The sequence below is a fragment of the Epinephelus moara genome, chromosome 2 (assembly GCF_006386435.1).
Source record: "Epinephelus moara isolate mb chromosome 2, YSFRI_EMoa_1.0, whole genome shotgun sequence".
Taxonomy (NCBI): Eukaryota; Metazoa; Chordata; class Actinopteri; order Perciformes; family Serranidae; genus Epinephelus; species Epinephelus moara.
Window position 1 is genome coordinate 12,645,152 of NC_065507.1, and position 27,497 is coordinate 12,672,648.

At 42.9% G+C, this 27,497-nt stretch overlaps 2 protein-coding genes across 6 annotated transcripts in view; one reads left to right on the forward strand and one right to left on the reverse strand.

The window, feature by feature from the left end:
* veph1 (ventricular zone expressed PH domain-containing 1) overlaps window positions 1-27,497 on the reverse strand; it is a 124,639-nt gene that overhangs the window by 86,857 nt on the left and 10,285 nt on the right. For 4 of the 5 annotated variants that reach the window (XM_050064019.1, XM_050063994.1, XM_050064011.1 and 1 more), the window contains exons 2-4: window positions 22,776-23,399; window positions 22,384-22,602; window positions 17,062-17,236 (exon numbers count right to left, since the gene is read on the reverse strand). In XM_050064019.1, the coding sequence (XP_049919976.1) occupies window positions 17,062-17,236; window positions 22,384-22,602; window positions 22,776-22,913 (532 nt within the window). In that variant the 5' untranslated portion in view covers window positions 22,914-23,399. Of the gene's footprint in view, window positions 1-17,061; window positions 17,237-22,383; window positions 22,603-22,775; window positions 23,400-26,088; window positions 26,254-27,497 lie in introns of all 5 variants that reach the window. The other variant, XM_050064003.1, reaches the window with a different exon arrangement.
* On the forward strand, window positions 96-9,760 carry ptx3a (pentraxin 3, long a). Its single transcript, XM_050064037.1, has 4 exons — window positions 96-442; window positions 3,228-3,396; window positions 4,904-5,346; window positions 7,734-9,760. The coding sequence occupies exons 1-4, from the start codon at window positions 301-303 to the stop codon at window positions 8,399-8,401; spliced, it is 1,422 nt and encodes a 473-aa protein (XP_049919994.1). The 5' UTR covers window positions 96-300; the 3' UTR covers window positions 8,402-9,760.

A 27,497-nucleotide genomic window follows, 5' to 3' on the forward strand; every position in this document is an offset into this window, starting at 1 on the left:
GAATGAGAGAGAGGGAGAGAGGGAGAGGAGAGAGGTGGGGAGTCATTATGGGGAGGAGGGACAAACACTGTTTGAGAGAGTGAGGGGTTGAAAAAGAGAGTGGTGGACCTGTAGCACTGTAGAAAGTGAGACAGACCTAGAGCCACACAGCCAACCTGAACACACACATACATACAGACACACAAAGACAAGCAGTCAGACCTGAAACTTAACAGACACTCACTCAGCCTCACACACTCTCACTCGCAGGCCTCATACACTCCTCTACACGCAGTCAGCAGCAGCAGCAGCAGCAGCAGCATGTTCCGGTGGAGGCTCCCCCAGGCAGTGTGTGTGCTGTCGGCGTGCGTGTGTCTGGTTCTCGCATATGAGGATGATATTGAGGTCAACTACGCTGACACAAGTTACTACAATGAAATCACAGATGGAGAGACACCAGAACGTAAGTGTTAAACTGTGTGTGCACGTGTGATTTGTCGGATTAAGGTTCTCAGATGGACATGGTCGCACTTTAATTCAATTCTGGGGCGTGAAATCGATTTCCTGTAGGATTCATGCATGGGGTTGTGTGAGCGGAGAGCAGTCTCTGTCATAACTTACTAAAGTGGGGATCAACATTTGACATGCTCCTGAGGGTGAAAATGATATGAGCAGACCCTTAGAACTGACAGAAAGTGCCGAAAAGTAGTCATCACTATGATTTAAGAAGTACCGCAACTATAATATTAGTATAAGATGACAGAGAGCAGACAAACTGAGGGATGGAGGAGAAATAAAGGAACAGTTGGGGTCCAGTTATACTGTAGCCGCTTTACAGGTTGCAGAAAAAGACAGAAAATAATTAGGGGTTTTTTCAAAAAGGGTTAGTGGCTTCAAATACAGCTTAGAAAAAAAGACAAAACAAGTACCACAGCACGTAGAGCACACAGACTGTTGGCAGAGACAGGGTTTGTGTATGAGACGAGCAGCATCAAAGAATATGCTGAGCCAAAAAAGCAGAGGGCTTTTTCAGCAGCCGACCGGGACCGACACATATTACAGCATGAATGACTGGCCACCAAATTGCAGCAACACCACAGCATATAATTACAAAACTCTTCTCTCAGCTGTTTTGGAAAGCATCCCTGTTTGCGAGAGAAAAGAATGTGTTCAAGTGTGTACATGAAAGGGAAAATGCGAGCGCGCGTGTTTGCGTGCGTGCATCGCACAGCTTGCATTTTGCGTTTGTTTGTTGTTTTAAAGCTGGCAGGAGGTATAATTGCAGCACCAACAGCTAACAGGCAGGAAACTTTGCTCTGGGCACGGCCCATGATGTGATTAAACCTGATTGAAGGGGAAAATGAGAGTGGCCTGAACAAATGACTGAGAATAGTGAAATACCAGCTCTAAAGAAGCAAAATAGCGTCTGCCAGCCAAAGCGAGAAAAGGTGAAGGCAAAAAACACAATTCATACTGCGCTTGCTGGACTAGGGGGGAAAAGTCAAGTCACGTGTGTTAAATATAGTTTGTATGCAGGTGTGTGAGGAAGGAGAGGGGCCTGTAGGAAGACACAGATCACTGCTTTGACCTGCTCATATCTCTGAATCTCTGGGTGGAATTTAAATTAATGAGGGCAATGTGAAAGAGGTCACGACACAGTCCATTTTAAAATGAATGACAGGCTAAAACATGTAGCAGATAAGTAAACCCAGACTGGTGGCAGAGGGAGGGTACAGGCTGTAATTCTACTCCATTTGACTGTGTTCTTCTGTGTATTGAATCTGTATGTAAATATACAGTAGATACAGTCCTTAGATGAGTTCTTAAAGAGGTCGCTCACAGAAATAAATGTAATTCATTCATTAAAGAACAGCAGAAATACAAATGTAATTTCTCTTAAACAAAGTGGTAAACGCAGAGGCAGAATTGATTACATAAGCCTTCAAACCCCGAAGGTCAAAAGTACCAAAAGGCCTGTAAAAGGTCATTTTACACTCTACTTACCCCCGATCCATCAAAATCCTCTAAAACCTCTGACAGACCTGCGCAGAGTGCATGAACCTTCCGTCTAATTTACTTTGAACCTTGGGGACAGGCAGCCAAAACAAATCCCGCAGTCCTATGATATGCCCCTCTAGAATATGTCTGCAGGTCATAAACAGAGTTTGAGTGGCTCAAACGTTAATCAGAACGGTGTGTGACACATATTCTCAGTCCCCTGGCTTCGCTTTGTGTCTCCCCTACTCTCAGCCTTTTCATTTCCTTTTCAGCGTGAACAGAAACTTTCCTTTTCCTTCCTTTTCTTTTCCTCCTCACTCACACAGGAAGACAGACGTATAGCTGGAAAAGCAAAGGATCAATTGTGCGTCTGTGTTTCTTTCTCACGTTCTTATCTCTCCCCTGACAACCTCACTTCGTCCTTTATCATCAGTACTCTTCCTTTTACCTGCTGTTCCACTATCTGTTCCCACAATCTCAAAGACATTCTCGTCTTGCAGCATTAACAGATTTCAGCTCTACCAGCAGACATGAACATGTTGCTTTTTGCATACTTTTTTTTTTGTCTTTCTCTTTACAATTACGGCCCCCAAAGTTGCTGTCAAAACTGGAAAGATCATAGTATGTTCAACTCAGCACAGCTGAGAAAAGTTAAAGATATTTCCTGTGTGCAACTCTCTGAAGCCACACCTGCACTCGCATCTGGTAAAGAACTACAAACAGTAACTGCGGGACAAGTTCACTTCTCCATCGCTCTCGAGCAGAGTGTAAACACAATGACAGAGGAGTGCTTGAGGAGTTAAAATCTTGGACACTGGTGGAAGAAATGTCCTTCTTTCCATATCCACAGGGGGGCGTGGGAGTGGGGGGGCATAAATTAGCTTAATGACACTGCCCGAGCATTGCCTGAGAATCACTATGTTTTTAAGTTTTCTTCAGTATCAAACTATTCCAATGACAGTTGTGTGTATGTTATGTTTATGAAAATTGTGGCTCCAAAACAAATGATGGCATGAGTAACTACATTTACATTTTTTTATGTTGCACTATTAATACTCTTTTACATTCGAGTAGACGGGGTGTTGGGGGAGTGCACTTGTCTCCATTGTGTCCGTGGGGGGCCCGGTGTTAGACTATAAAAACCCCTGTCCAGTCAAACAGGAAATCCTCCTCTCCATTCTACAGAAACCCCAAGTATTTACTCCTTTTCTCTTCTCTTCTCTTCTCTCTTTTACCATCCCTCTCTCCAGCCACACTGATTCCAGCCCCTTGCAATTCTCCAGAGCTAATGGGACAGAACAAATGGGACAAAATCTTCTCGATGCTGGAGAACAGTCAGATGAGGGAGAACATGCTACTTCAGTATGCAGATGACATCATCAAGGTGGAGATGGGGTCACTGCGTGGAGAAATGCTAAGGTTGGTTGGACAAAGGGATCAGCGGTCCAAGTAATTACACTCTCAAACGAGATGAAAGGAGCTTTCGTGACAGTTGCACAAGTTGCACTAAAAATGTGAATTAAACTCAGTCATGATATTAAGAGGTTAGGAATGAAACCCAAATGAAACATAAAAACCAGTTACCTTTACCTGTAATTCAAAGGTTTACTACACTGGTGATGAAAGTCTACAACCTTTAAGTGCAACCCTGTTCACACCTGGTTTTTAAAATGGGGCTTGGGTGATTGGATCACAAGTGGACAACACTAAATACAAGTGTGAAAAACCACAAAGATGTATTATGATCCCATCATTCAAACCACTTTCCAAGGTGGTCTAGGACAGTGGTTCCCAACTGGTGGGTCGCAGTCCAGAAGTGGGTCTTGGGTAAATTCTGAATGGACCGCAAGTGACTCACAAACATGTCAAATTTGTAAAAAACGCACTTTATTTTTAAGTACGGTGAATTTCTGGCACAGAGCTTTTATTTTGAAGTGCCGTTTCCTGATGTAAAGTGAGACACTACCTGACACAGACAGCAAACTAGCTTGATGACATGGCCAAACGCAAGTATGACGCTGAATATATTAAACTGTGTGGACCCTTAACTCGTGACTAAGGAGAAATCTGGACCCCTTGGCTGGACCAGTTGGGAACCACTGGTCTAGGACACATGTGACCACAAATCTTTTGTATGATGATAATGCGCCCTGATGCATCTCCAGACAAGGAATACATCATCAATTAAGGCATGAACTTTGTGGTTGTTAGTGACAGTGTTCCAACAGTTGGAATAACCCATACATGTATACAGTTCTTGAAACACATTTGTTTTCTTAGCCGTGCAAAACAAATCTTGAGCTTGATGATGGATTGATGTAATAACTGTGTGCAGGACCCTTTGACCTTCCAGCGAAGGTGACGTTGGCGGTAACAAAAAGTAAACACAAGTGGTCAGCTGGACACTTTGGAGATGAATGATAGACACAGGGGTGAACTGCGATGTGTATCAGCTGTCCACTTGTGATCTGTTCGCCCAAGAGGCATTTTAAAATCAAGTGTAAACAGGGCCTACTAGTATTGCTATCCTTGACCCATGGAGGTCCTTCAGATTAGGGGTTGAGGCTACTTCTTATTTTCATTATTAAATAACTTACTAATTATTTTCTCGATCATTTGGTCTGTACATTTACCATTATAGACAGCCAAGAAAAATAGACAAGTGTTTATATTTGAGAGGCTTAAACCAGTGTTTTTCTTTGTCTCTTTTTCTTTAAAATTATTGAATGCTCAATCAAAATTGTTGCCAATTATTTTTTTAAATTACAACTTTCCAGTTCCTTTAAATTTCAATGGTTTTACAAGTGAACTGGGAACCAGGATTGGTTTCAGGCCAAATTCTGGTGCTAAATGAGCCTTGGCTGGTGAGGACTGAAGTGCTTCATTTGAAAAGGTTTAAATCTTTTACATTGGTCTTTTTGGTCAGGTTTGTAGCCCAGTACGGAGGCTCCTGTGGGGTTGCAGTGGAGACAGCAGGAAGAAGGATGGCCTTGCAGCTGGAGGGCCGCCTCAGAGAAACTCTGGAGCGCCTCAAATCCAGAGATCAGACTTCGGCTGCCGCTGCTGGGAATTCTGTCGGGAATTCTAACCACCTGGAGGCAATGGTGCAGCAGCTCCTCACCGCAGCACGAACACAAGCTTCCCGACTCGCCAAGCTAGAGACCAGCTGCTTCAGCAGCCCGGGAGCTGGGATGGGGATGAATACAAAGACAGGATCCCAGCTTCCAGGGAGTGGAGGGGCAGGGCTTCGGGTGCAAGAGGTCACATCACAAGAGGTGGCTTTAGAGGGAGTGCTGGTTGCGCTGCAACAGACGAGGGTGGAACTGGGGGAGGTGCTGAGGTCATCAAGGCAAAGATACCTACCCGCAGGTGAGATATCCATCTTACCATCACCAATATCTCTGTCTGTCTTTACCTGTTGCTTCCTGTTTCTTTGTATTTGTCTTCAAGTTTCTCCACCCAAACAACCTTCCATCCTCATTTTTTTTTTGCTGCATTGACACATTCAGGTCATGCTTCAAGTAGAAGAATGAGACCCCCCTCTCTACTGGGCTTTGCTTCTGAACGTCCAATAACATGCAGCTTATGTTTGTCCTAAATACCTTTTCCACTTATTCTGTATGTCTCCAGGCATGTTGTCCTCCTCAAGTAGCAACCTATCCTTTCCCCTTCACTTACTAACATTAGTTAGAGTCGATACAGTCGAATCAAACATGGAGAAAAGGGGCAAGTGGGCAGGCAGGGGGTCAGCCGTATAATACTGACTTACTACCTCTTGTTTTTGTTTGTTTAATACTTATTATAAACATATTTTTTGATAGACATCACACAAGAAAACTCAGGGTCAAACTCTCAACTCAGGCAGTGTGGGACTTCATCCATCAATCTAAACCTTGCCAGAAGCTATTTTCACTGACAGATATTTAGAGACTTTTAGATGTTTAAAGATAACAATACTGTAGAAGCCAATACATGCATGAAAAGGTAAGGATAATACAGAACTCTTGCTGGACCGACTGTGAACACAAATTATTCCCAGATTCAAGACACCACAGCATATGGTTTCCATTAGTAGAGCTACTACTCTGGTTTACTGTCCATCCTTGAATTAAACACTGACCAATAACAACGTAACGCTGCAGATTAAGTGACTAAGTGTGAGTAAGTAAACTTAGACCAAGTTTAGTCCCACATAGTCAACACTCATGTCAGTAAGAAAACATATATTTCCTAAAATTAATCAAATAAAAGCTGTAAAAACAGGATATGCTACATTACTCATCTAATGCACACACACACTCATGCACACACACCTTTATAGTCCAGTAATGTAAATCTGGCCTACATACAGAGCCGAGGGAGGTGTAATCGTTAGCCAGTCGCCACAAAAACCACACCAAAGCACCCTGGGAAAGCAGAACCAGATGGAAACCATCATGAATACACACACACACACACACACACACACACACACACACACACACACAAAGCATGTTCAATATGTTTTTTTCCCCATTATTTTTTGAGTGGCAGAAACCTGAGACAAACGTAACATCAATAATTGGGATCTAGAGAGAAAAATGGACGTGAAACATGATGAAGAGAAAACTCAAAAGAGAGTGATGAAAAAGGCAAAAGGATGTCAACTGGGAGGAAAAGCAAGAGCTTTCTACATCATGAATTCAATGTGTGTAATGTTAACACACATACATGCGCGCACACACACACACACACACACACACACACACACACACACACACACACACACACACACACACACACTCGATACTACTATACCTCCAACAGAGCTCATCAGCACAACATGCATTAACACTGCTTTATTTAATGGAGAATAATGTGCAGTTTCTCTCCATGTTTTTTACGTACCAAATGATTAACCTTACCTTACTCAAAAAAGTAGGTTTGACAGTGAGTTCGAAAGTGTTTGGGAGTGACTGTTTGAATGATTAAAATGAGAACTGGGGAAAAAAGTGAAATGAAGCAGAGCAAACCAATGAACCAGTTGACCCAGAGACGGAGGTGTGTGTATTCATTGGTGGGGCAGGAAAAAAAACCTCCCATGATTCATGATCTCAAAGCATGAACTGAACTTTGACTGTCATTTAATCAACCCGACTTCCATATCTGATACTGCCATCTAAAAGTACTGTTTCAAAACAGCACTCAGTGTGGTCTCACTGAGGAGAGTGCACTGTGCACATGCAGGAAAATCTAGCTGTAACTTTGGTTGTCATTTCAGTGCAAGTCTCAAGCAATCTGCATTAAATATTCAGTCTCATTCTTAAAATAAATTGCATGTGGAGTCCCACAGGGTTCAATTGTGGGCCCAGTTATTTTCTGTTTGCTCAAATGAAATGCCTTAAATGCCTTCTTCGACAACTAGAAAACATGGCTTGCTTTGAGTTTTAAATGATCAAATAGTAAAAAGTAGGGGTGGTTGGTTTTCATTGGGACATTATGCAACTGGTTAATGTTGAAAAAAAGGCCGACAATTAGACCTGAAAGAAATTATTCTGGGCTGTACATGACCTGCATATTCCTGAAATGATTTTCAAGCAATATCTATCACCAATACTAAAAATAATAAGATCAATAAAAACAACACACCAAAGGAGAATGTCATCAGTCTATATCTCGTTGCCCCCAGCAATGAAAAAGGCAACCTAAAGCTGCATCTAAAAATGACGATTCTTATCCACTGACACTGAACATTATCACCTCTTCTTGCTGTTTAGGTTGTGAGATGGCACTCCTCTTCCCCATGCGTTCCCATCGAATCTACACCTCCGTCATACCAGACGTCCCTCTCTCCGTCTCCTCCTTTACCGTCTGCATGTGGGTGAAGCCAACCACTGTCTCCAACAAAACCGTGCTGTTCTCCTACGGCAACCGTCGCAACCCATATGAGATCCAGCTGCTGCTCGGTCAGACCTCTGCGTTCTTCACCATCGGAGGAGAGGCTCATCTGGTGGAAGCACGAGGTGTGGTGTCCCCAGGAGGCACATCAGAGTGGATCCACTTGTGCGGTGCTTGGTCATCTGAGCAGGGCCTGGCGACTCTGTGGGCAGGTGGGAAAAAGGTGGCCTCCACACCCGGAGTGGCCGAAGGACACATCTTACCCGACGGAGGCTCACTCCAGCTGGGGCAGGAGAGGAACGGCTGCTGCCCTCCATCTATAAGCAGTAGCAGCAGCGGGGTGGCAGGGTTTGAGGCAGGCTTCAATCCCAAGATGGCGTTCGCGGGGAAGATGACAGGAGTGAACATGTGGGACAGGGTGCTGTCAGAGGAGGAGATTTCCCAACTGGCTTTGCGGGAGGGGCAGGGCTGCGAGCAGAGGGGGAACGTGGTGGCGTGGGGTGTGACGGAGATGGTGCCACATGGAGGTGCTCAGTTCATCAACTAACAGATCCGTACTCCTCATCATGGAAATTTGCGTCAGCATCATCATAATTGTCATCATCATTGTGAATATCAGCAGCATCGTAATAAGCTTTTTCATGCCGAAAATGAAGAGAGCAACTTACAACTGCTTTTAATCATCTTTGTCCGTATAGTTAAATGTTTTAATTATTACGTTATTACCATGACTGTTATTTGCTTCATCATCTCCATCGTTACTATCATGAACCCTAATGCTGCAACGAACTTCATATGAGAGAAAGCCAATACTGTGAGAGACTGAAGTGTATTTTTGTAACATAACCTTTTGAACTGAGGCCATAACACACACGCACACAAACACGTACACACACAAACACCCACAGACAGATGTACATTCAGTTTAGAAAACTTGTATTGCAGCAGGAAACATGCTGCTTTTCACCAAAGACTCAATTAGACTGCAAGAAAGACAAAGAGTCTATTGTTAACGTGAACGGGTTCTGAGCCAGTAAACAGAGTAATCAGCGGACAGCCACGGAGCAGAGGAAAACAAGAGGTCACAGAGAATTACAAGAGATGATCTTGTAACTGTAGAGCGATGTAGTTTTTAGAGGAATAATGTATTTTCTCTCTTCCTATCTAGATTTCTACAGAAATGGCGACTGCAGTTAACCAAGCACCAATGCAAAACATGCTAAACATTAATATTTTGTTTTCTACCTTTGCAGTCTTGCAGGTATTAGAAGTTGGAGATTCGTCTATCCCCATTACAACTGAAAGCAGAGGTACCGTACTAATGTTTTTGTAATGTGCTGTCATCTACAGCACAACGTATGATGTACAAAATACCTGTGTGACTGAAAACTGCTGTACTTGCTTTCATCTCAAGTATAGAAAAACCAGCAACTCTAGAGCTTCAAAACTCAATAATGTCAGTGACTTATTTCATTTGCGTGTTTTTCCTGAATTTGTGAAAGCTTTTAAAGCATTTTTAAGACCTTACATTTCCAAACTTGTACTCATCAAAGTGTTTACATTTATAAGAGTTTCATAATTCCAGTGCTTTGTAAGTTAAGTTTGTTTGTTCTCATTTAATTTTAGGATAATATATGCGTGTCTTCTTTTTTGATGCTGCATAATGTAATAGTACGACTGTTTTATTTGCAATGTAAGTTTGACATTGTTTGTTTGTCTTTATTTGATAAAAGAAACTGAGGACCATGTTTACACAATCTAATCTTTTCTGAACTAAATTGTCTTGTATTATACTGTAAATTGCTTTTGTTCTTCTTGTGAAAAGGTGAAACTGAATGTATATTGTACATAAATCTATTTTGCATAAAAGTTGGAGTGTGAGGTATAAATAAACATTTCAAGTTATAGTATATTCCCTGCATGTCAGTGTTTTTTCTGTCATTTCAAAAGCTTACTAAGACCATATTTGACAGTTAAGTCTGCTTAGGGTTTTTAGTTACACTCTAAAAACATGCATTCATCCATGCACTCACTAACGTTCACTGATGGCGGAGGAGCTATATTTGCTTGTTCAGAGGCACTCCAGTGTCAGTTGTAGAAAGAGTCATACAGTAAAAATATGATGGCACCTATGCTGCTACAATGTTAGATGATACATCTGCAACTGTATCTTAAATATATGGAGGCTAACATTTAAATTATTCCTTCTAGTCATAGCAAGGGAGTTCAAGTATCTCGGGGTCTTGCTCACGAGTGATGGTAGAATGGAGCGTGAGATGGATTGGCAGTTTGGTGCAGCCTCTGCAGTAATGCAAGTGCTTCATCGGACCATGTGGTGAAGAGGGAGCTGAGCCAGAAGGCGAAGCTTTCAATTTATTGGTCCATATGTCCCAAACTTCACCTTTGGTCATGAGCTCTTGGTAGTGGCTGAAAGAATGAGATCACAGATACAAGGGGTTGAAATGAGTTTCCTTGCTGGGGTGGCTGGGCTCAGCCTTAGAGACTGGGTAAGGAGCTCGGACATCCGCAGGTAGAGCCGCTGCTCCTACACATCGAAAGGTGTCAGCTGAGGTGGTTTGGGCATCTGATCAGGATGCCCCCTGGATGCCTCTCGTTAGAGGTGTTCCGGGCAAGTCCCACTGGTAGGGGGCCCCGGGGCAGACCCAGAACAAGCTGGAGGGATTACATATCTCATCTGGACTGAGAACACTTTGCGGTCCCCCAAGAAGAGCTGGAGAGGGACGTCTGGGGTGCTTTGCTTGGCCTGCTGCCACCACGACCCAGCCCGGGATAAGCGGATAAAAATGGATGGATGGATGGATGGATGGATGGATGGATGGATGGATGGATGGATGGGTGGCCTCTAGTCATAAGGCTCACAGCAAGGACACACTGAGTTTAATTGATGACATACAGTAGTATTGTCTGTTGATCCAAAGCTTGTGAAGTATTGGATGTCTCTTTTTAAAGCATCTTCCAAACATATAATTCAAAGTGCATTACATAAGGCAAAAAAGCATTAGATCAACATTTGAAAACACAATGTAGAGAAGTGATACTCAATTTATGGACTGCAGGCCAAGGTTGCTGGGTTGCCCGCAAGGCTTTTCTCATGTACTCTTGGTGCATTTTCCTACAAAAAGTAATGCACCAAAATTCATACATATCCCACTTAATGCTGAGCCAGTAATTCATGCATATCTCATGTATTTTGGAAGGTTGCGATCACATGATCAATGCACTAAAGGGAGTACAAAAGGAAGCAATCATGAGTGGTCTAGTAAGGAGACAGGTTGGGGCGGTGAACAGGACTATCCCCAGCGTTCTGATCCATGTGAGCTTTGTGTCATTTTAAGGTACATCCTCACCATGTTTCTTTTCCCATACCTAACCACAGTTTTTGTGGCTGTCCAGCCCAGTTGCATTGGTGTGTGGCTATCTCCTCTGCCGTCCTGTCTTGGTTGTCCATTGTACAGATGCACCCAAGATAAACTTTTTGTTGCCCTAAGTAGGCTCCATTTCACAACAGCCCTAAGACTTTGGAATGTAAGTAAGGTGCCAGAGTGCATGCAAGCATCAAAACAGAGCTTGTTTATCCAACAAAAAAAGTGCCAGAACTCCTGACCCCTCCAACAGAGGTCCAGGCTAAGCTTTGAATGTCCTAAAGCCATAGAAATGTCCCTGAGTACACCTGACCTGTGCAGGACTGCTCCGACTGGCCCACGACCTCCTGTCATTTTGCAAAGTGGACCTCAAGCAAAGCAAGTTGAGCATTCCTGATTCAACGCAAAGTGCTGATCCCCATGAGCTTCCCCTTGTCATGTTACCATCTAGTATTGAGAAAGAATTGCTTCACTACATAAACCTTGGATTTAAATTTATAGTAAAGAAAAACGTTATGGGGGGGTCATATCACGAGAACAATACATTCGTCTCCATAGAAAATGCAACAGGGAAAAGTCCAAACTCTCAAAAGAGCAGTTGTGCAAAGCTTGAATCCCACAGATTATGATATATGGTACGGATGATATAAATTCAAGACATATGGCGTAAAGACCCTATCATTAAATACATGATCTCTTTTTGATTAAAATAATCTGACAATGACACTGAAAATACATCAGCAACTGCAGACACATACATGTTGCTGCGCTGCTCACATATGCTTACAGTTTAGTGAAGCACATCCTGCTACGTGCCCATTAGTGAGATAGACCAGGTTTCTCCCACAGCTACTCTGCGTAGTCTCCAACTGATCCTGTAACTGTGACCTGTTACGAAATGGAAACGTCAGGTTGCGCACCGACTTTCATTCAACCCGCCCGCCCCGAACTTTCCTCACTCTGCCTTCTCTTAACCTTACAAGCCGGGGTACAGTAAGTACACATGTTTCGCAGCAGGGGAGCGAGAAAAGATGTAAAACTTTGACAGATGACACATTCCAAACTTCAGTGTTACCTTAAGATCGGATTTTACTTTGAGAAGGAAGGAACTCTAGGTTCTAAAATCCTTATGGGGCCAAAGCGATGCCATATGTTTCTGTGTGCAGGTACCATTGTGTGTATGTGTGTGTGAGTATGTGTGACATCTGATAACGGCCGAGTCCTGTTGTAGCTTACTGTAGCAGGCTATAAAACCTTCACGCTGTATCCTGCCCCTGGCTTCCTGTAACTTATAAACATGCACGCACATCCTCGTAAACTTCGCTATACATTAAACTGTCAGGTATGACAACAAAGTAAAAAGGCAGCCAACACATTATCTCGCAAAGAGCTCAGAGAAACAGATAAAATTAGTTAAAACACTCGAATGTGGTGACCTCAGGCTTCGGTAACAAACTTACAATATAAACACACACACATGAACGGTCCATCCATCCTGCTAGCTCGTGTAACCAACTCATCACACCCCCATCATCAACATCACCCGAACCCCATTACATCAGCTCACTTCCTGAACAGAGGGGCTGCTGGGAAAATGGAGGTCATCTGTTATTGCTTCTATGAGCTCTGTGTGTGTGTGTGCGCAGTTTGGCATGTGTTTGTAGCCCTGTGTTTATGTTGTGTTGTGTTTATGTTGAGGTTTCAGAGGGGAGAAGAGAAGAAGAGGCTTGTTAAAGAGGCAACATGAGGTTGAAATGTTCAGAGCGCAGTAGATGAGTCTCAGCAGTGGGTTGCAGTAGGGGGTAAAAATTTGAAACTGCCTAGGCTGCATTAAAAACTGCCCAAGGAAACATAAATCTGAACTCACTTTAATAAAGCCCTCGAGCAAGCCTCGTTCACTTTCATCCTCTCTCCACTCTCAGTATGGATGTGTATGTGCGTGTGTGTGTGTGTGGGTCTTATATTCCAGCTGTAATAAGGCCCAACATCAGTTCATGACCCCCTGTCCAGCTGGATCACAGCCACTGGAAGCTTAAGTGTGTATTTGCATATAACTTTCTATCTCTCCCATCTTCTCCTCCTCTTTCACCCCTTATTTCTCCTCTCTTTTTTAAAATTTTTGTTTCTCTCTAAGTTCACGAATAAGGCCTCTGTGTGTTGGCGAACACCAGTGTCCTGAAATGTGATATTATGTGATGACTACAGGGAAGCAATCTCAGGGTCAGAGTGTTGAAATAAACATTATAACTGTATCTCCCCTGAGCTGCTGACGATCAGGAATTCGATATGTGTATTAGGGTGCTTTCACACCTGCCCTGTTTGTTCGATTCAATCGAACTCAAGTTTGTTTGCATCCTAAGTGTGGTTCATTTGGGCAGGTGTGAACACAGCAATCGCACTCGTGGGTGCGCAACAAAACAACCGGACCAAGACCTTTAGGAACTTGTCAATTAGGTAAGCATGCTCCATCGATCTTCTCACTGAGACGCATTATATTTTGTGGTCTGATTAACATGCGCATGTATTTCTATTTCTTTCCACATGAAAGTTTTGCAGAGCAGATTTTATCAAGATTTTAAATTATTTTTGCATTATTTACATCCATGTTTACTCACTTGCAGTTTTCTTCCTTGCCTTTGTAGGCCAAAATGCTACACTTCTGTGTCATCACCACTAACAACAGTCAATCAGTGTAATGCCGGGTGTGATGATGAGTCACCTGCATGCTCGCTTGCATGTACACCCTCATGTGCATGCTTAATACAAGCAAAACGCCAACCAACCTGTAAAAACATTGCTCCATGGTGTTACTTCAACATTAGGTCATGCTGACTGGAAATTGTTTTCAACACCACCACCAAAAGAAAAAGTAGTTTTTTCAGTCTCATATAACTACCCCAATCATAAAAACACCTGCACTCTGTTTTCCCGTAAGCATGGACCACTTGGTATCTCTATCTTCAGCCACAGTTTTATAAACCAACGGTGTAAAGTGTCCTCCAACTATCTGCCGTTCTGAGCCCAAACCCTGGCTAAATTTCACTTGTAAAATAAGCCAGACAGCGGAGTGCTAAGCTGTTTCATGTGCTGAGCTGCTGGCAGAAAATGTGCTCGGTGGGAGCATCACTGTGGTGGGCGCCTCACTCTGGTGCTGGGTGAGCTGATTAGCACCACGTGATAGTGTGTGTGTGTGTATGTGTGTGTGTGCCTGGAATGATTCACAGAGAAAAACACACCTACACATGCACACGCACAAAGAGCCACACAAATCATTTTCACATAATGTGAACAAAATTATTTATAGAGAAAGTAAACTGTTCTCTATTAACTGAGCCCCTGCATGGCAACCCCTCGTATAAATGGAGCGTGTGTGTGTATGTGTGTGTGTGCGTGTGTGTACAGGCCTGAGGGGTAAACAGATCTCCATCAGGCAGTGCTAACTGCAGGTCTTTAGACACCTACAACACACTAATGAGTCTGAAAAGCATCTGTTGTTTTGAAAAAAGGGGTTAAAAGGGCAGAGAAAAAGCTTTCAGGGAGTCATAGCTTTCTTTAACCACTGACCAGAGGTCAGCTCGGCTGCCCTCTCAGACCTTCAAGTTGTATTTCACTACTGAAAAGGTGGTCTTTTCATAAACTGGGCTGTACATATACTTATGACCAGGGAAACAGAGAAAAACGGCTGTGGCAGTCACCTTTGATCAAGAAGTAAAAAACCTACAACTACCAGAATACACTGCACCTCACCTCCCTCTGCTGGGTGACGTAATACGAACTTGGCTGTTTTTCCACAGGAAACAACATGACGTCCGTCTGGTAGCAAACAAATCTCAAATTACAGTCAAATGGTGATCCCAAATATGTTTTCTAAAATCATATGAGGCGAGAAATAGCCAGTAACAGAATCTCTGGGTGGCACGGTGATGCACAGCAAGAGGGTTCCTGGTTCAAATCCAGGGTGGTTGAGCCCTTCTGTGTGGAGTCTGCTTGTTCTCTCTGTGTCAGTGTGGGTTTTCTCCGGGTGCTCCGGTTTCCCCAACAGTCCAAAGACATGCAGGTTAATTGGTGACTCTAAACTGGCCGTAGGTGTAGGATGTACCCAGTGACAGCTGGGATGGGCTCCAGCCCCCACGGACCCCCAACAGCATAAGAGGTTATCAGCAGTGCTTATTCTTACTGTTTGATCTCAGTTTTTTCAGCCTCCGTTCTTACAATATAGGAAACAGTATAGCGCCTACTTCCTGTTCACAAATTCTCATATTTCAGCCAAACAGTGCACTAAAATATGTGTCTGAAGAGATTTCAGGAGGTAAAAAGGCAATACAGTAACAGAAACTTGGTTTATATTTGAGCAGCACTGCATAGTTTTACAGTTTGATCTGAGTTTAAGAGAGAAAGAAAGAAGGAGAGAGGGGAGCATCTCTCTCTTGATCCGCTTCTATACTCTGTGTCCGTGGAGGCGGGCATATGGAAATGTGGAATTACAATCTGTAGTTTGAGCAACAGCGAAAAATTTGAGATTTGAGCTGAGAGATAAGCAGATATATGTGGTCGCTGGTAAGATGGAGGGCAGTTTACCACAGTTCATTCACACATACTGCCCACATCGTTGTGATACAAAGCTGGTTGAAAATCAGCAAAGTATCCCATTAACTGTTAAGAAGGGAAGTTGAAGAAGATACTGATCAGGTCAATGCCTGGGGGCGATTCCACCGTACACTCCTGGAGGAATTTCAGATCACATTAGTTCTGCTTTTAAAGGGGGAACTTCCTCACACACTGGGGCTACATTCATATTGGTTGGTCATTGGGTAAACAAATTAACTTTTCTTCAGCTGTTTGGAATTAAATTCCTCGTGGGGCTGAATACACAGATGATGTGTGAGCTGTGTGAATTGCAAAACTTAGGTGAGATAAGTGGAAACATTGAGTCAACTCACAAATAGAATAATATGTGTGAACAATATGGAGGGAAAATGTATACAGCAGTGTGGTAAATCAATTAATGTAATTCAAATTTAACCTGAATGTTTAATATTTTGATAGAAAAAACAGAGAAATAGAACCAAGTTTAAAAGATGTTTATGCAGCACAAAGACAAAAACAACATGAATTGGACAAATTGCCTTTTCCTCCCCACAATAACTACTTCTTACGTCTAAATTTCCATGCTGCATCAAAGGGCCATCAGGGAAAAGATGATTTGTAACAGCTGTTATTTACCATCATTCTTATCCTCAATGAGCTGGCAATCATTATAAAAGCATTCACCACAGCTTAGGATAAGACTGCGGTTTGCTACTACGACTGCAGCTTACAACAGCAATTCATTTTTCCACTCCAGTAAAGCAGCTGATCCCATTGTTGCAGGTCTGCTAACAGCCCTCACAGTAAGAGCACACAAGGACTTCTTCCATCGGCCAAACCCACATGTCGACTATAACAACTACATAAATACAACAACGTTATTGACGGCCTTGTTGGAAAATCCTCCTAATGTTCATTCTTGTGCAGAGCTTTTCTGCAAAGCTCATTCTGCAACTCTCTCTCTTTATAGTCTCGACAAAAGGCACACGCCCACGTGCACATTTCCCTAAGTGTGTAAGAAGATCTGTATCTATCTGGGCCAGCGAAAACTAAGCAGAGGAGAGGAGCTCTATTGCAAAGCATTGAATGTGAATGGGTAAAACTCACTCACTTCCTCTTTTTAACAGAAATATCTAGTGGTGTGTGGCAGCAGGAGGACTAAAATATACATGTTTGTTAACAATAAGTGCACACAACATCCTTTTTCCGTGTCCTAACATGTGCATGCGCGTCCTACCTCCCAGCACGCTGAGCGTTATGGCCTCCGTGTGTTCAGCCAGCAGATCAGCTTTGGCAATAGCAGCCAGGGAGAGATAACTGGACATGTTCCTGCTCAGCTCCCTGTTCCCTCGCTGCAGGAACCGCACTGCTACCGGGACGGCCAGCACCATGACTGACGGACAGCTGTAGTTCTGAGGGGACAAAAGGGGACAGGAAGTAGATGAGACAGCAATTATCATACATTCAGGGTAAGAAGGAAACACAGGGGGTCTTACTTAGGGAGTTGCCAAACAATTAATATTAACAGTAACTTATTTTCTGTTTGATGGGGATCCAGCTTTCTGGAGTCGTGGGTTTGCATACTGACACAAGAAAAAGTCAATGTTCTGTCCTAACAGTGTTGACTTTTATTTCTTATTATTTGTCCTGGCCCAGATGCACAGTTGCCTGATCTTTGGAGGCACTGAGATTGTGACATTAAAGGAATACTTCAGCACCCACATAACCATGTGTATATCAGTTACTCACACTGTGTCACATTGAATTTGGGGAGTAAACTTTGGGGGTTTTTTTTGCATGCCTTAACTGTGAATGGAGCATCCATAAACAGAGAAAGTTCTCAATGAATGGGAACAACTGGGGACCGCGTTCAACAACAGCAAAAATTGAGCTTAGTGTTAGTTCAGGCAGGACACAATGTCAAGTTCTGAGTATACAATAAGACGAATGCGACTTAGGTTATACTGCACAAGTTGTGTGAGAGTGGATGCTTTGATATAGTTTTCCTGGTGGCACGGTGCAGCAGTGGTTAGCATCGTTGCCTCACAGTCTGTATATTCTCCCTGTGTCGCCGTGGGTTTTCTCCAGGTACTCCAGCTTCCTCCCACAGTCCAAATACATGCAGGTTAACTGGTGACTCTAAATTGTCCGTAGGTGTGAATGTGAGCATGAATGGTTGTCTGTCTCTATGGGTCAGCCCTGTGACAGTCTGGTGACCTGTCCAGGGTTAGCTGGGATAGATGCCAGCCCCCCGTGACTCCCAACAGGATAAGCGGTTACAGAAAACGATTGAATGAATGTTATTGAATGCTGCTCCCTTTTACTTCAATTCATTGAAAATTCCTCCATTTTGGAAAATTCTTCATTCATCATGGAGACATGCATGAAAACCACATTTTCTTTACAGATTCAACGAAACACAGGGTGAGTAATTGACATATAAATGGTCATTTTTTACACTCAATACACTAGACAGTGTGAACTGAGAATGTCCTCACTACTGTGAGCCACGCATCAAATAGATATTTTGTCATCTCAGGCAAAAAGCAGCAGCTACCAGCAGCATTTTCCTCAGTATGAGAGCCAGAAAGATTAAAACAGTCTCTAAGACAGATTTACATCACTGACATTTACTATGAGATTGAAGTATGAAGAGGTGATAAGTGTGTTGTATTGGAGGATGCAGACACATGCAGTTTGTCCCTGTGACCATTTACACAAGGAAGACTGAGGAAAAGGGATTTGAAATGCACTAGCACCCTCAACAGGACAGACTGATGACCATGTCTGTTTGAACATGCACATGTGTTTGTGTGTGACACAGACACAGAACGACGGAGGAAAAGAAACCCCCAAATGAGATTACTGCTGATCCAGACCCCCTCAGGCTACTATCCTTCTGGAAAAGGCAGAAGAGAGAAAGTCCCTCTGCTTTTAAGCCTTTTAGCTGCAGAGGTCTGATGGGAGAAAGTAGGCAAGATTCACATTTACATTTCCAAGACCCTCAGCAGTGATTACATAAATTATATTAGGTCCTTTGGATATGTTTTATGATGTTTCATTAATCTGCGACATTCACTGCACCCCTTGGACATTAGATTTTATTCTCACGTACACATACAAACTCAATGTTCTTCATCTACTTTGACCTCAGAATACCCAGAGTGCCTTTCAACCTGATTTTCACTGCTGTTTTGGATTTTAAAAATTGTACAGCCTTATTCTCAGTATGTCTGTCACACCTCTGTTCCGCCACTAGATGGCAGTGCAGACAATGTATCCACAAAAACGTTATTATTCCACCAAGCAGCATGATCCATTGAACAATCTAACCACATTCATTTAGCAAGTCCTGTTTTTAATGTATACATACAGCACATTTTGGCTGCCATTGCATGTTTCTGATGTATGGATATACAGATTTATTTATTCGTCTCATCTCTCACACTGTTTCATCTTGTAAGGGAGAGTCACTTTAATCTCAAGCACAGCACTGATGAAGCAGTCCATAAAAAGTAAAGAGAAACACTCTATGCCATCATGAGCCAGAAATCTGTGGGGTACATACATGTGTGCGTGTGTTGTGCACAGGCAGCAAGCTAATGAAAACCTTCCTTCCTGCAGTCTGGTGCTTACTTTTTGCTCCTCTCTGTGGGAGTTTCAGTGGAAGGGTAAGAAAAGTGTTAGTGCATCTGCAGATTCAAATTGACAGGAAGACAAAGAGAGTAGAAGAAGATCAGAGAAAAATAAAGATAGTTGGAGGGTAAGAGAAGACAGAACGTGTGAGACGGGGAAATACTGTAGGTAGAATGAAATCAGGAGGAAAACAGATTGAGAGAGATGGAGAAAGAACGAGTGAATAGCTTGCTGATAACTGTTGGAGTTAAGACATCAGAGCCAGGAGCTGCTGTCAGAGCTGTCAGAACTTTTAGTCTCACCTCCATGTGTGTGTGTGTGTGTGTGTGTAAGTGTACGTGCCTTTCCTCTAGAATCAGTCTCATTACGATGGTATTAAGCACATTCCTGAAGGAAATGGAAAAAGTGGGAGACGATGAGAGTGAGAGTCCCTCTGCCTTTCGTTTGAGCTATGGAAGTCTGATTGAGGAAGTGAGCAAGATTTTGATTTACATTTTAAGGAACCTTCGGCAGTGATTACATAAAGTATATTTGCTATTGAAGAAAAATCTCACCTTTGGATATGTTGCATAATGGATGTTATAATTTACACTTGTGCATCCACTTTCCCTCAACCCTCCTTATCTACTTATACTTGAGAACAAAGTCTTGCATCACGGGCAACCCACAAAAAGTTGCGTAAAAGGTAAAAAATGTATTTGTATAAATTCATATACATGGGCACGGGTAAAATTAGCTAATTGCAGGCGGACAGTGAGTGAGAACAATGAAATATTTTTATTTTTTCTGGAAAAATCAAAGATGAAAACAATAGTGAGGTGTTTTCAATATCCTAAATCAGCTGATATCATCAAGCCTAATCGGCCGCCAATTGTAAAAGACTACGACACAACCTGTTTTCTCCATTCGTGACATCCCGAGCTGCCAGTGAAAGGGACTTTTCCTCAGCTGGATTTGTGATTTACGAACGGACGACCCAGCTTAAAACAGGGACTTTTTCTGCACAGCAACCTCAGAGTCGATGATTAATTCTGCCAAATAGGCTACAGTTAATTATGAATGAATTGATGTTACATGTTCCAATTGCACAGTGAAAAGAGTAAAAATAAGGCACTTTAAAATGGAGTCACTGTGAGTGTTTAATCACAGGTCAGGTCGCAGGACTTGTATTAACAATCGGGGCAGGTGAGGATTCGACTTGGACAATCGCAGGTCATGGGTTGATTCTGGTACTGATCTTTGCAGGGGCAGGTAGGTGGGGGTATGTAAAACCAGACCCATGCAAGACTCTGCTTCCCAGTACCTGGAATGCTTTTCAACCTGACCTGAGCTGTAGCTGACAGAGAGTTACAAGAGATAGTTGAAAGATCGTAGCTTATTGTATGGCTGTTAGCTACAGCACTGAAGCTTTGGTTTAGATCAGTGGTTCCCAACCTGGACAGATGATTGATGAGACAAAGAAAAAATGTTTTGCAACATTTCTCTTGTCATTGGTTTTGGGTTGTGATGCCTCCGTCTGTCCTTCCCATTCTCGTGAACACGATATCTCAAGAACACCTTGAGAATATTCCTTAAACTTAGCAGAAATGTCCACCTGCACTTAAGGATAAACTGATTCGGTTTTGGCAGTCAAAGGTCAAAGGTCAAGGTCACTGTGAGCTCATCTGTCTCACTCTTGTGAACGCAATATCTCAAGAACAGCTTGAGGGAGTTTCAAACACAAATGTCCACTTGGACGGCAAAAAAAAATGCTTCAAATTCGGTGGTCGAAGGTCAAGGTCACTGTGACCTAACAAAACACGTTTTTGGCCATAACTCAAAAATTCTTAAGCTAATAACGACAAAATTTCACACAAATTTCTAAAAGGAAATAATGATGAGGTTTTAACATTTTATATTAAAAAGGTCAAAGGTCAGCTTCACTGTGACATCATAATGTTCTGCATAAAACACTTCTCTGGCCATTATTCAGCATCATATCTCAGGAACAGAAGGGGGACATTTGTTCAGTTACTGAACTGGTCACACTAATCTGGGGTGACCTTGAGACTGTATTTCTTTTTTTGCTGGGGTGAAGATGTGTGTGAAGCCTCCAGGTTCTCACAGACATGGATGTAAACTGTAGAGAAACTTGACTGGTGCATAGAGGCACACAACTGCAGGGCAATAATTCTAGTTTTCCTCTGAGATTTTGGATAGTTTTAACTCATCAAGCCTCCAATAGTTTTACAGATTGAACAAACTGGTTTTAGGTTTTAGAGAAGAAACTCACATTATGTCCGCCTCATTGTCTCTTCTTGATCTGCTTCTACCTCTAGTTCACTACTGATTTCAGGATTGTCATAGTCAGATGGATATTTTTGGACAAAGTTGAACAATGTGCCTTGGTATGTGCGTTTCATATCTGTAGTTATGCGTGTCTGATTAGCTAGCTAACGCCACTGCCTGCAACCTGGCTCTGCAAGATGCGCACTGATACATATCAGACTGTGGCCAGTTTTAGGTATACGGGAAATGCCCCTGATCAGGGGTGTGTATAAGCTGTAAACCAGTTTATATGTGCCACAACACATCTGGTGTCAAGCAACAGAAAGGTTAAGAACTCTTAATATTTTCGTTTAGAGTGCAAATTTAGTCTAATTTAGTATTGAAGTATCACATTACACAGAGTGTTATTGTGTACAGTGACACATTTAAAACACTCTGCATATTAAATTGGCTGTTCCTCAAACTTGTGCCACACTTGTGCCAGTGTGGCCCTTTTACACCACGTGGGCAAACTCAATTTCTCAAGTGTCGACAGGTATGCGTAAAGGTATGTACTGTATGTGCAGTTTGAGCTTCAGGCAAAACAAATAGAGAAGTACTTGGGATAGAACACTACAAAACAATGTCGTGTATGTGTGTGCGTGTGTGTGTGTACCTGCAGGATACAGCTGGTGATGTCGGATGCTATCTTGGCATGCGGCGTGTCTTCTGTGTTTTCACCTTGAGGGGTGAGGTTGTGCTCAAGACATGACTCCCACAGCCCCACCAGCGCCGTGCTGTGTTGCTCGATGGAGCCCGTCTCCCTTATGGCCGTGGTGATGCGCGTTATGCAAATCTCCACCACTGCCTGGTCGTTGTCATTGGTCAAATAGTCCTGTCAGCCAGCAGACGGTGAGAGCATACAAAATTAAGGACATACCGGGCATGATAAATGAAGGACAAAGAGATGAATTATGGATAAGAACATGAATGATTAATTAAAAGTGAAATTCGTCCTGTAATATCTAGGATAAGTGTCGTCTATGCGTGTTGGTTACGCCTACTGACCAGTGAGCAGGAGATGGCCTTGATCTGGTCCAGAGCCTGAGACAGACAGGATTCGATCTCTGTGTCCTCCAGAGAAAACAGATCCCCCGCTCTGGATAGATCCCTCTGCCCCAGCACCTGGCTGAACAGCTGGTGCATCCTGGTCCTGGTGTAGGACTCCTTTCAGTCCAGTTTGGGACTGGTGCTGCTCGATTAAGAACCCTTAATTGAGACTGAATATATCCCTGACATAATTATCAAGGAAGGGAAACTTTTAAACAGAGTCCTGGTTCTCGGGCACAATTTAGAGAGTATACAAAGTCCAAGTCTGCATTGTGATCCCAAAAGATTAGAAAGTACATCTACTAAAACAACAAATTTTCAAGCAGTATTTTAGGCATTCTGGGTCCTTGAATGCACCTTAATTGGTAAAATAACTACAGGAACTAATTGAGTACATGACTAATATTTGAAGAGTGATTCATTGCTTGATTTCTCGTTAAATCCTCTTCAGCACAGTCCAGGATCAGGTAGGTTGGACAGGAGTGGACCAGTTTGGCCCGATGTTTTTCTGGGTCTGCCTGAGGCCCGTTACCATGGAGACAAGGCATATTCTGGAGAAGGCAGTCTGTCTATGGCAGAGTCCTGAAGGAGAGAGGGGGAAATGAGAGGGAGATTAAATTAGCAAAAGAGAACTAAATGCTGAGATATTCATTTTGTATACAAATATTAATATTCAGGCAAAAAATAGACTGAGCTGCTGAGAGTGAGAGATTCCAATGTGAGCAAGGAAGAAGAGCTGTAGAGGTTTAATTCGGGACGTTTCAGTGATTTCTGGTCTCAAGAAACAGACTTGGACAACTTGGACAACCGAGAAACAGACTTACAGTAGTGGATGCAAGACAATATTAAAGGGTTAGTTCAACACCTTCTACCTTCTTCCTAATATTTAGACAAGAAAAAAAGAATAAAGAAATTGGGACCACTGTTAAATATGAAACTACTATCAGCAGTCGGTTAGGTTAGCTTAGCATCAGGGGGGAGAAACAAGAAAGAGCAAGCTTCAAGCACCTTGCTGCACATCAGGGGTACAGGTGGGATGCTGGCTGACGTGCCCATGCATTTTCCGACCAACACATTCTCACTAAAATCTCGTCACATATTGATGTGTTTGGTCATGGACTTTTCACGTCCAGATACGATGTGCAAGGTAGCCTGGGTGTGTTGGTCGTTGACGTTCTGGGACAGCCGAGTTCTGCCTGTTACATACAGTCTCTTTCAAAATATACACACTACAGCTGTACAACACCACAAATTGACGTTTTATTTCCTTCAACAACAAATGCACGTGGTTATGTTTCGGAAAAAAGAACAGGATTTGGCTTTAAAATGTTACAGCGTGCAAACATCGCTCTCCTGGGTGAGAGTCGTTTTTTGTTGTACCCATCAACCACCCATTCCGCTCGCCTTGGACTTCCATCGCTTTAACTTCTCCCGCAGTGTTACCATCTGACACAGCCAGGCACCGTTAAACTATAATGGTGACCAGCCACGTTTCACACAGACGCTAAAGGATGGCTTTTATTGTCGATGTCTGACACTGCAAGTCACTGCCCAAGCGCCGGACTTCCATGACTTTGGAGACTGGGATGTTTCGACCAGCACTGCACGCAAGACTTAGACATTGCTTCCTGTGTGAAGTGTGTGGTGCTGGAAAGAGGTATTGTAAATTTTGTCACTATATCCCTGTGTCCAGAATGTGGCGCTAGCTAGCTTGTTGACGATATATCTCAGAATGTAACTATTGCTGGCGATGCCTTGCTTTCAAACAAGCTTCGTGTGAAAAATAACTTTCAACTGTGACTGCACGACATGAGAAAGATAAAATCAAGCGGCAACTTCCAGGGCTGAAAAATGAAGCCAACATGGAAATGCCAAAACTGCAGTTCTTTGAATGGCCACTTAAGGCTGGCTCCAGAAGTAAGTCATTCCCCATAGACCGCCATGTTAAAATGCCCAACATTACAGGGGAAATAAACAAGTTTACAGCCTGGTACAAAAATATTTTTGGACTTAAGAACTAATTTCAACATTCATGACAACTGCACATGGGGGGATTTTCATATAAGTCAGCCATTTACTTTTTATTAAGGCTTAAAGTCATGCATAATTAAGGGCATGCCCACTTTGAAAGAGAGGCTGTCTGCTAGGCGTCACTTCGGGTTCTTAGTCAGATCCGCCCCTCCCTCTTCCACATCTCCACCCTCTCATCCAAATATGGTTATTTCTGGCTCCAGAAAACCAAGATGTGATGGCCAACATCCCGAACTGGAGGTTTCACGCAAGTTGTCACTGGGATGACGATTAAATTGTGCAGCCCTACATACTACAACAATGTTAGAAGTATCTCAAAAATGTCTGCTCAAGCACTCTTACTACCGTCCTCCTGCCTCCATCCCTCCCACAGCTTTCTCTTCTTCTGTTTTCCACTTTCTAGAGGTGCAGCAAGTGTCAGTTAATAGGTGAACTAAATAACTCACTGCTACAAAACCGTACATACCTACCAAAATGCACACACACACATGCACACATGCATGCATGCACTCTGGGAATGTGTGACTACAGTTTCACAGAGGTGTTTGCTTTAACTGTGTAGCCTCGGGGACATTCTGGGTGACTGTCCCTGGGTGAAGTTATATTGTTTGGTTCAGGGTTCAGAGCACATTTGACACTATGGTGGGCTCAAATTAAACACGCGACCCCTTTGGAATAAAAGGTCAAAATAGTATTTTAATTAAGAATCTTCAAAAAAGGTTTTAACTGTGTTCAGGCTCCTAATGTGGTTTTCAGTATTTATTTATTTATTACAATACAATAATTTATAATGTTAAAATGGTTCAATAAGAATAAACAGTGCTCTACCTTTAAGTATCATGAATGGAGTCAGAGTTGTGGGAAGTCAAACGCACTATGTTAACCATTATCGCTGTTTCTGTGAACCTCAATTAAACATTAAACGCCAGGAGGGGCAACCGGAAGGACGGAGGGCAGACTCGCATATAAATACACAAATGTATAATTGACATATGCTTGTTTCTGTATCTCTGGCTTCACACAATGAAAAACCCATCTGTCCTCCCACATAAAAACCTGCACTCACACACACTGCTATGTCTTTATGGAAATATTGTGCAAGGAGGAAACACACACATTCCAGTCTGTCTGCTGCCTCCCTTCAGAGGATGAGCAGCTAAGCGTATGTATCTGTGTCATCATTGTCTATTTGCTGCACCCGCTTTTCTCTACAGTCAGACGTCATCTTGTCCTCACACACCATTTCTCTGAAAGTCACGTTGGAGCGAGTCCAAGCTAGACCAAAGGAAGGCACAAAGAGGAGCACTTGGGAGACCGTTGTCTCTCCTGCCAAGCCGGTGATGACCATGGAAACCCGCCCATTGCCAGGATACCACATCAGGAATTCTTATTGGTCCGAGCCAGGCTGCTGGGACCAAAACAACAAAACAACCATAAACACAGAGTGAAGCAATTTATCTGTCACACACAGACAGAGTCACACACACACCTATTATCCTTGTTGTGTAGAGCAACAACCAGAGCTATTTCTGTGCATGGCTGGAGGTGCAGTGTGTTGGAGAGATATCAGTCACCAATTACCTGCAACATGTTCTGTACATATACTGTATATCTCTCTATTATCTTGAACTTTATGACACAACAAGATCTATAACCTAAATTACAAGTCAATTAGGTGCACCTAGCTAAACCTACTCTAGTTTAAAGGCTCATTTAGGCTCAACATTAGATATGTATATGGACACGGACAGATCCTTCTGTCTGTACACTGCATTCATTTCATCTATTTGTATGTCTGCTTATGGATACGGGCAATAAACCAGGGCAGTACCACCAGAGATCTGGGGCAGTGTAGCATATCTTAAGCGAGACACAACTGTAGAACATGACAAAGACATTTTAAAAATGGCGGAACAGGACGAATTAGTAATACAGTGAAAGGCATTCTCTGTCCACATGTTGGGATGTATTTAATGGGCTCATGGACCACGTGTCAGTGAAGATTCTTAGTCATTCAGGTCATGGTAATCTTATATGCCATTTTGTATGCAACTGGACTTGCTTGAGTTTCTTGCAGACATTTCACCTCTTCACCTTTTAGGCTGAAAGGGATTTTTTTTTTCTTGCTGCAATACCACGAGTGGCCACTGGGAAAAAACTGGCAGTAAGGCTGGGCTGCGCTCCTGTGGGCCTGATTTCTGTACGTAAAGTGAGTATAAATGTGCCTTAATACAACAGATCTGCAGTAAATCCTGATTTCATGAAGGTTATAATGTTCATTTCCTGGTAAAACTGTTTAACAGAGATCGTGCATTAGGGCTGCCAACAAGTCCCCTCTTTACGCCACCTTTGCATTTCTACATAGAAAACAACAAAACAACGGCAGCATCATGTCGCTCTACTGTGTGGTTTTACAGCAGGCCGGTATCACGGAAATGAAAGAGGTGTGACGGGCGTGATGTATACCACCACAGCATCAGCCTCTGGTGTGACATATAACATACACGTCAGCAGCACTTTATAAACAATAACAATGACATTCGCACGGGAATAACAATCATTTACCCTAATTGTTATATGGCAGCTGATCTCGTCCTCTGCTCTGAAGGTAAGGAGCTCCCAGACCTCATTGTTTTCCCAGTTTGCGGA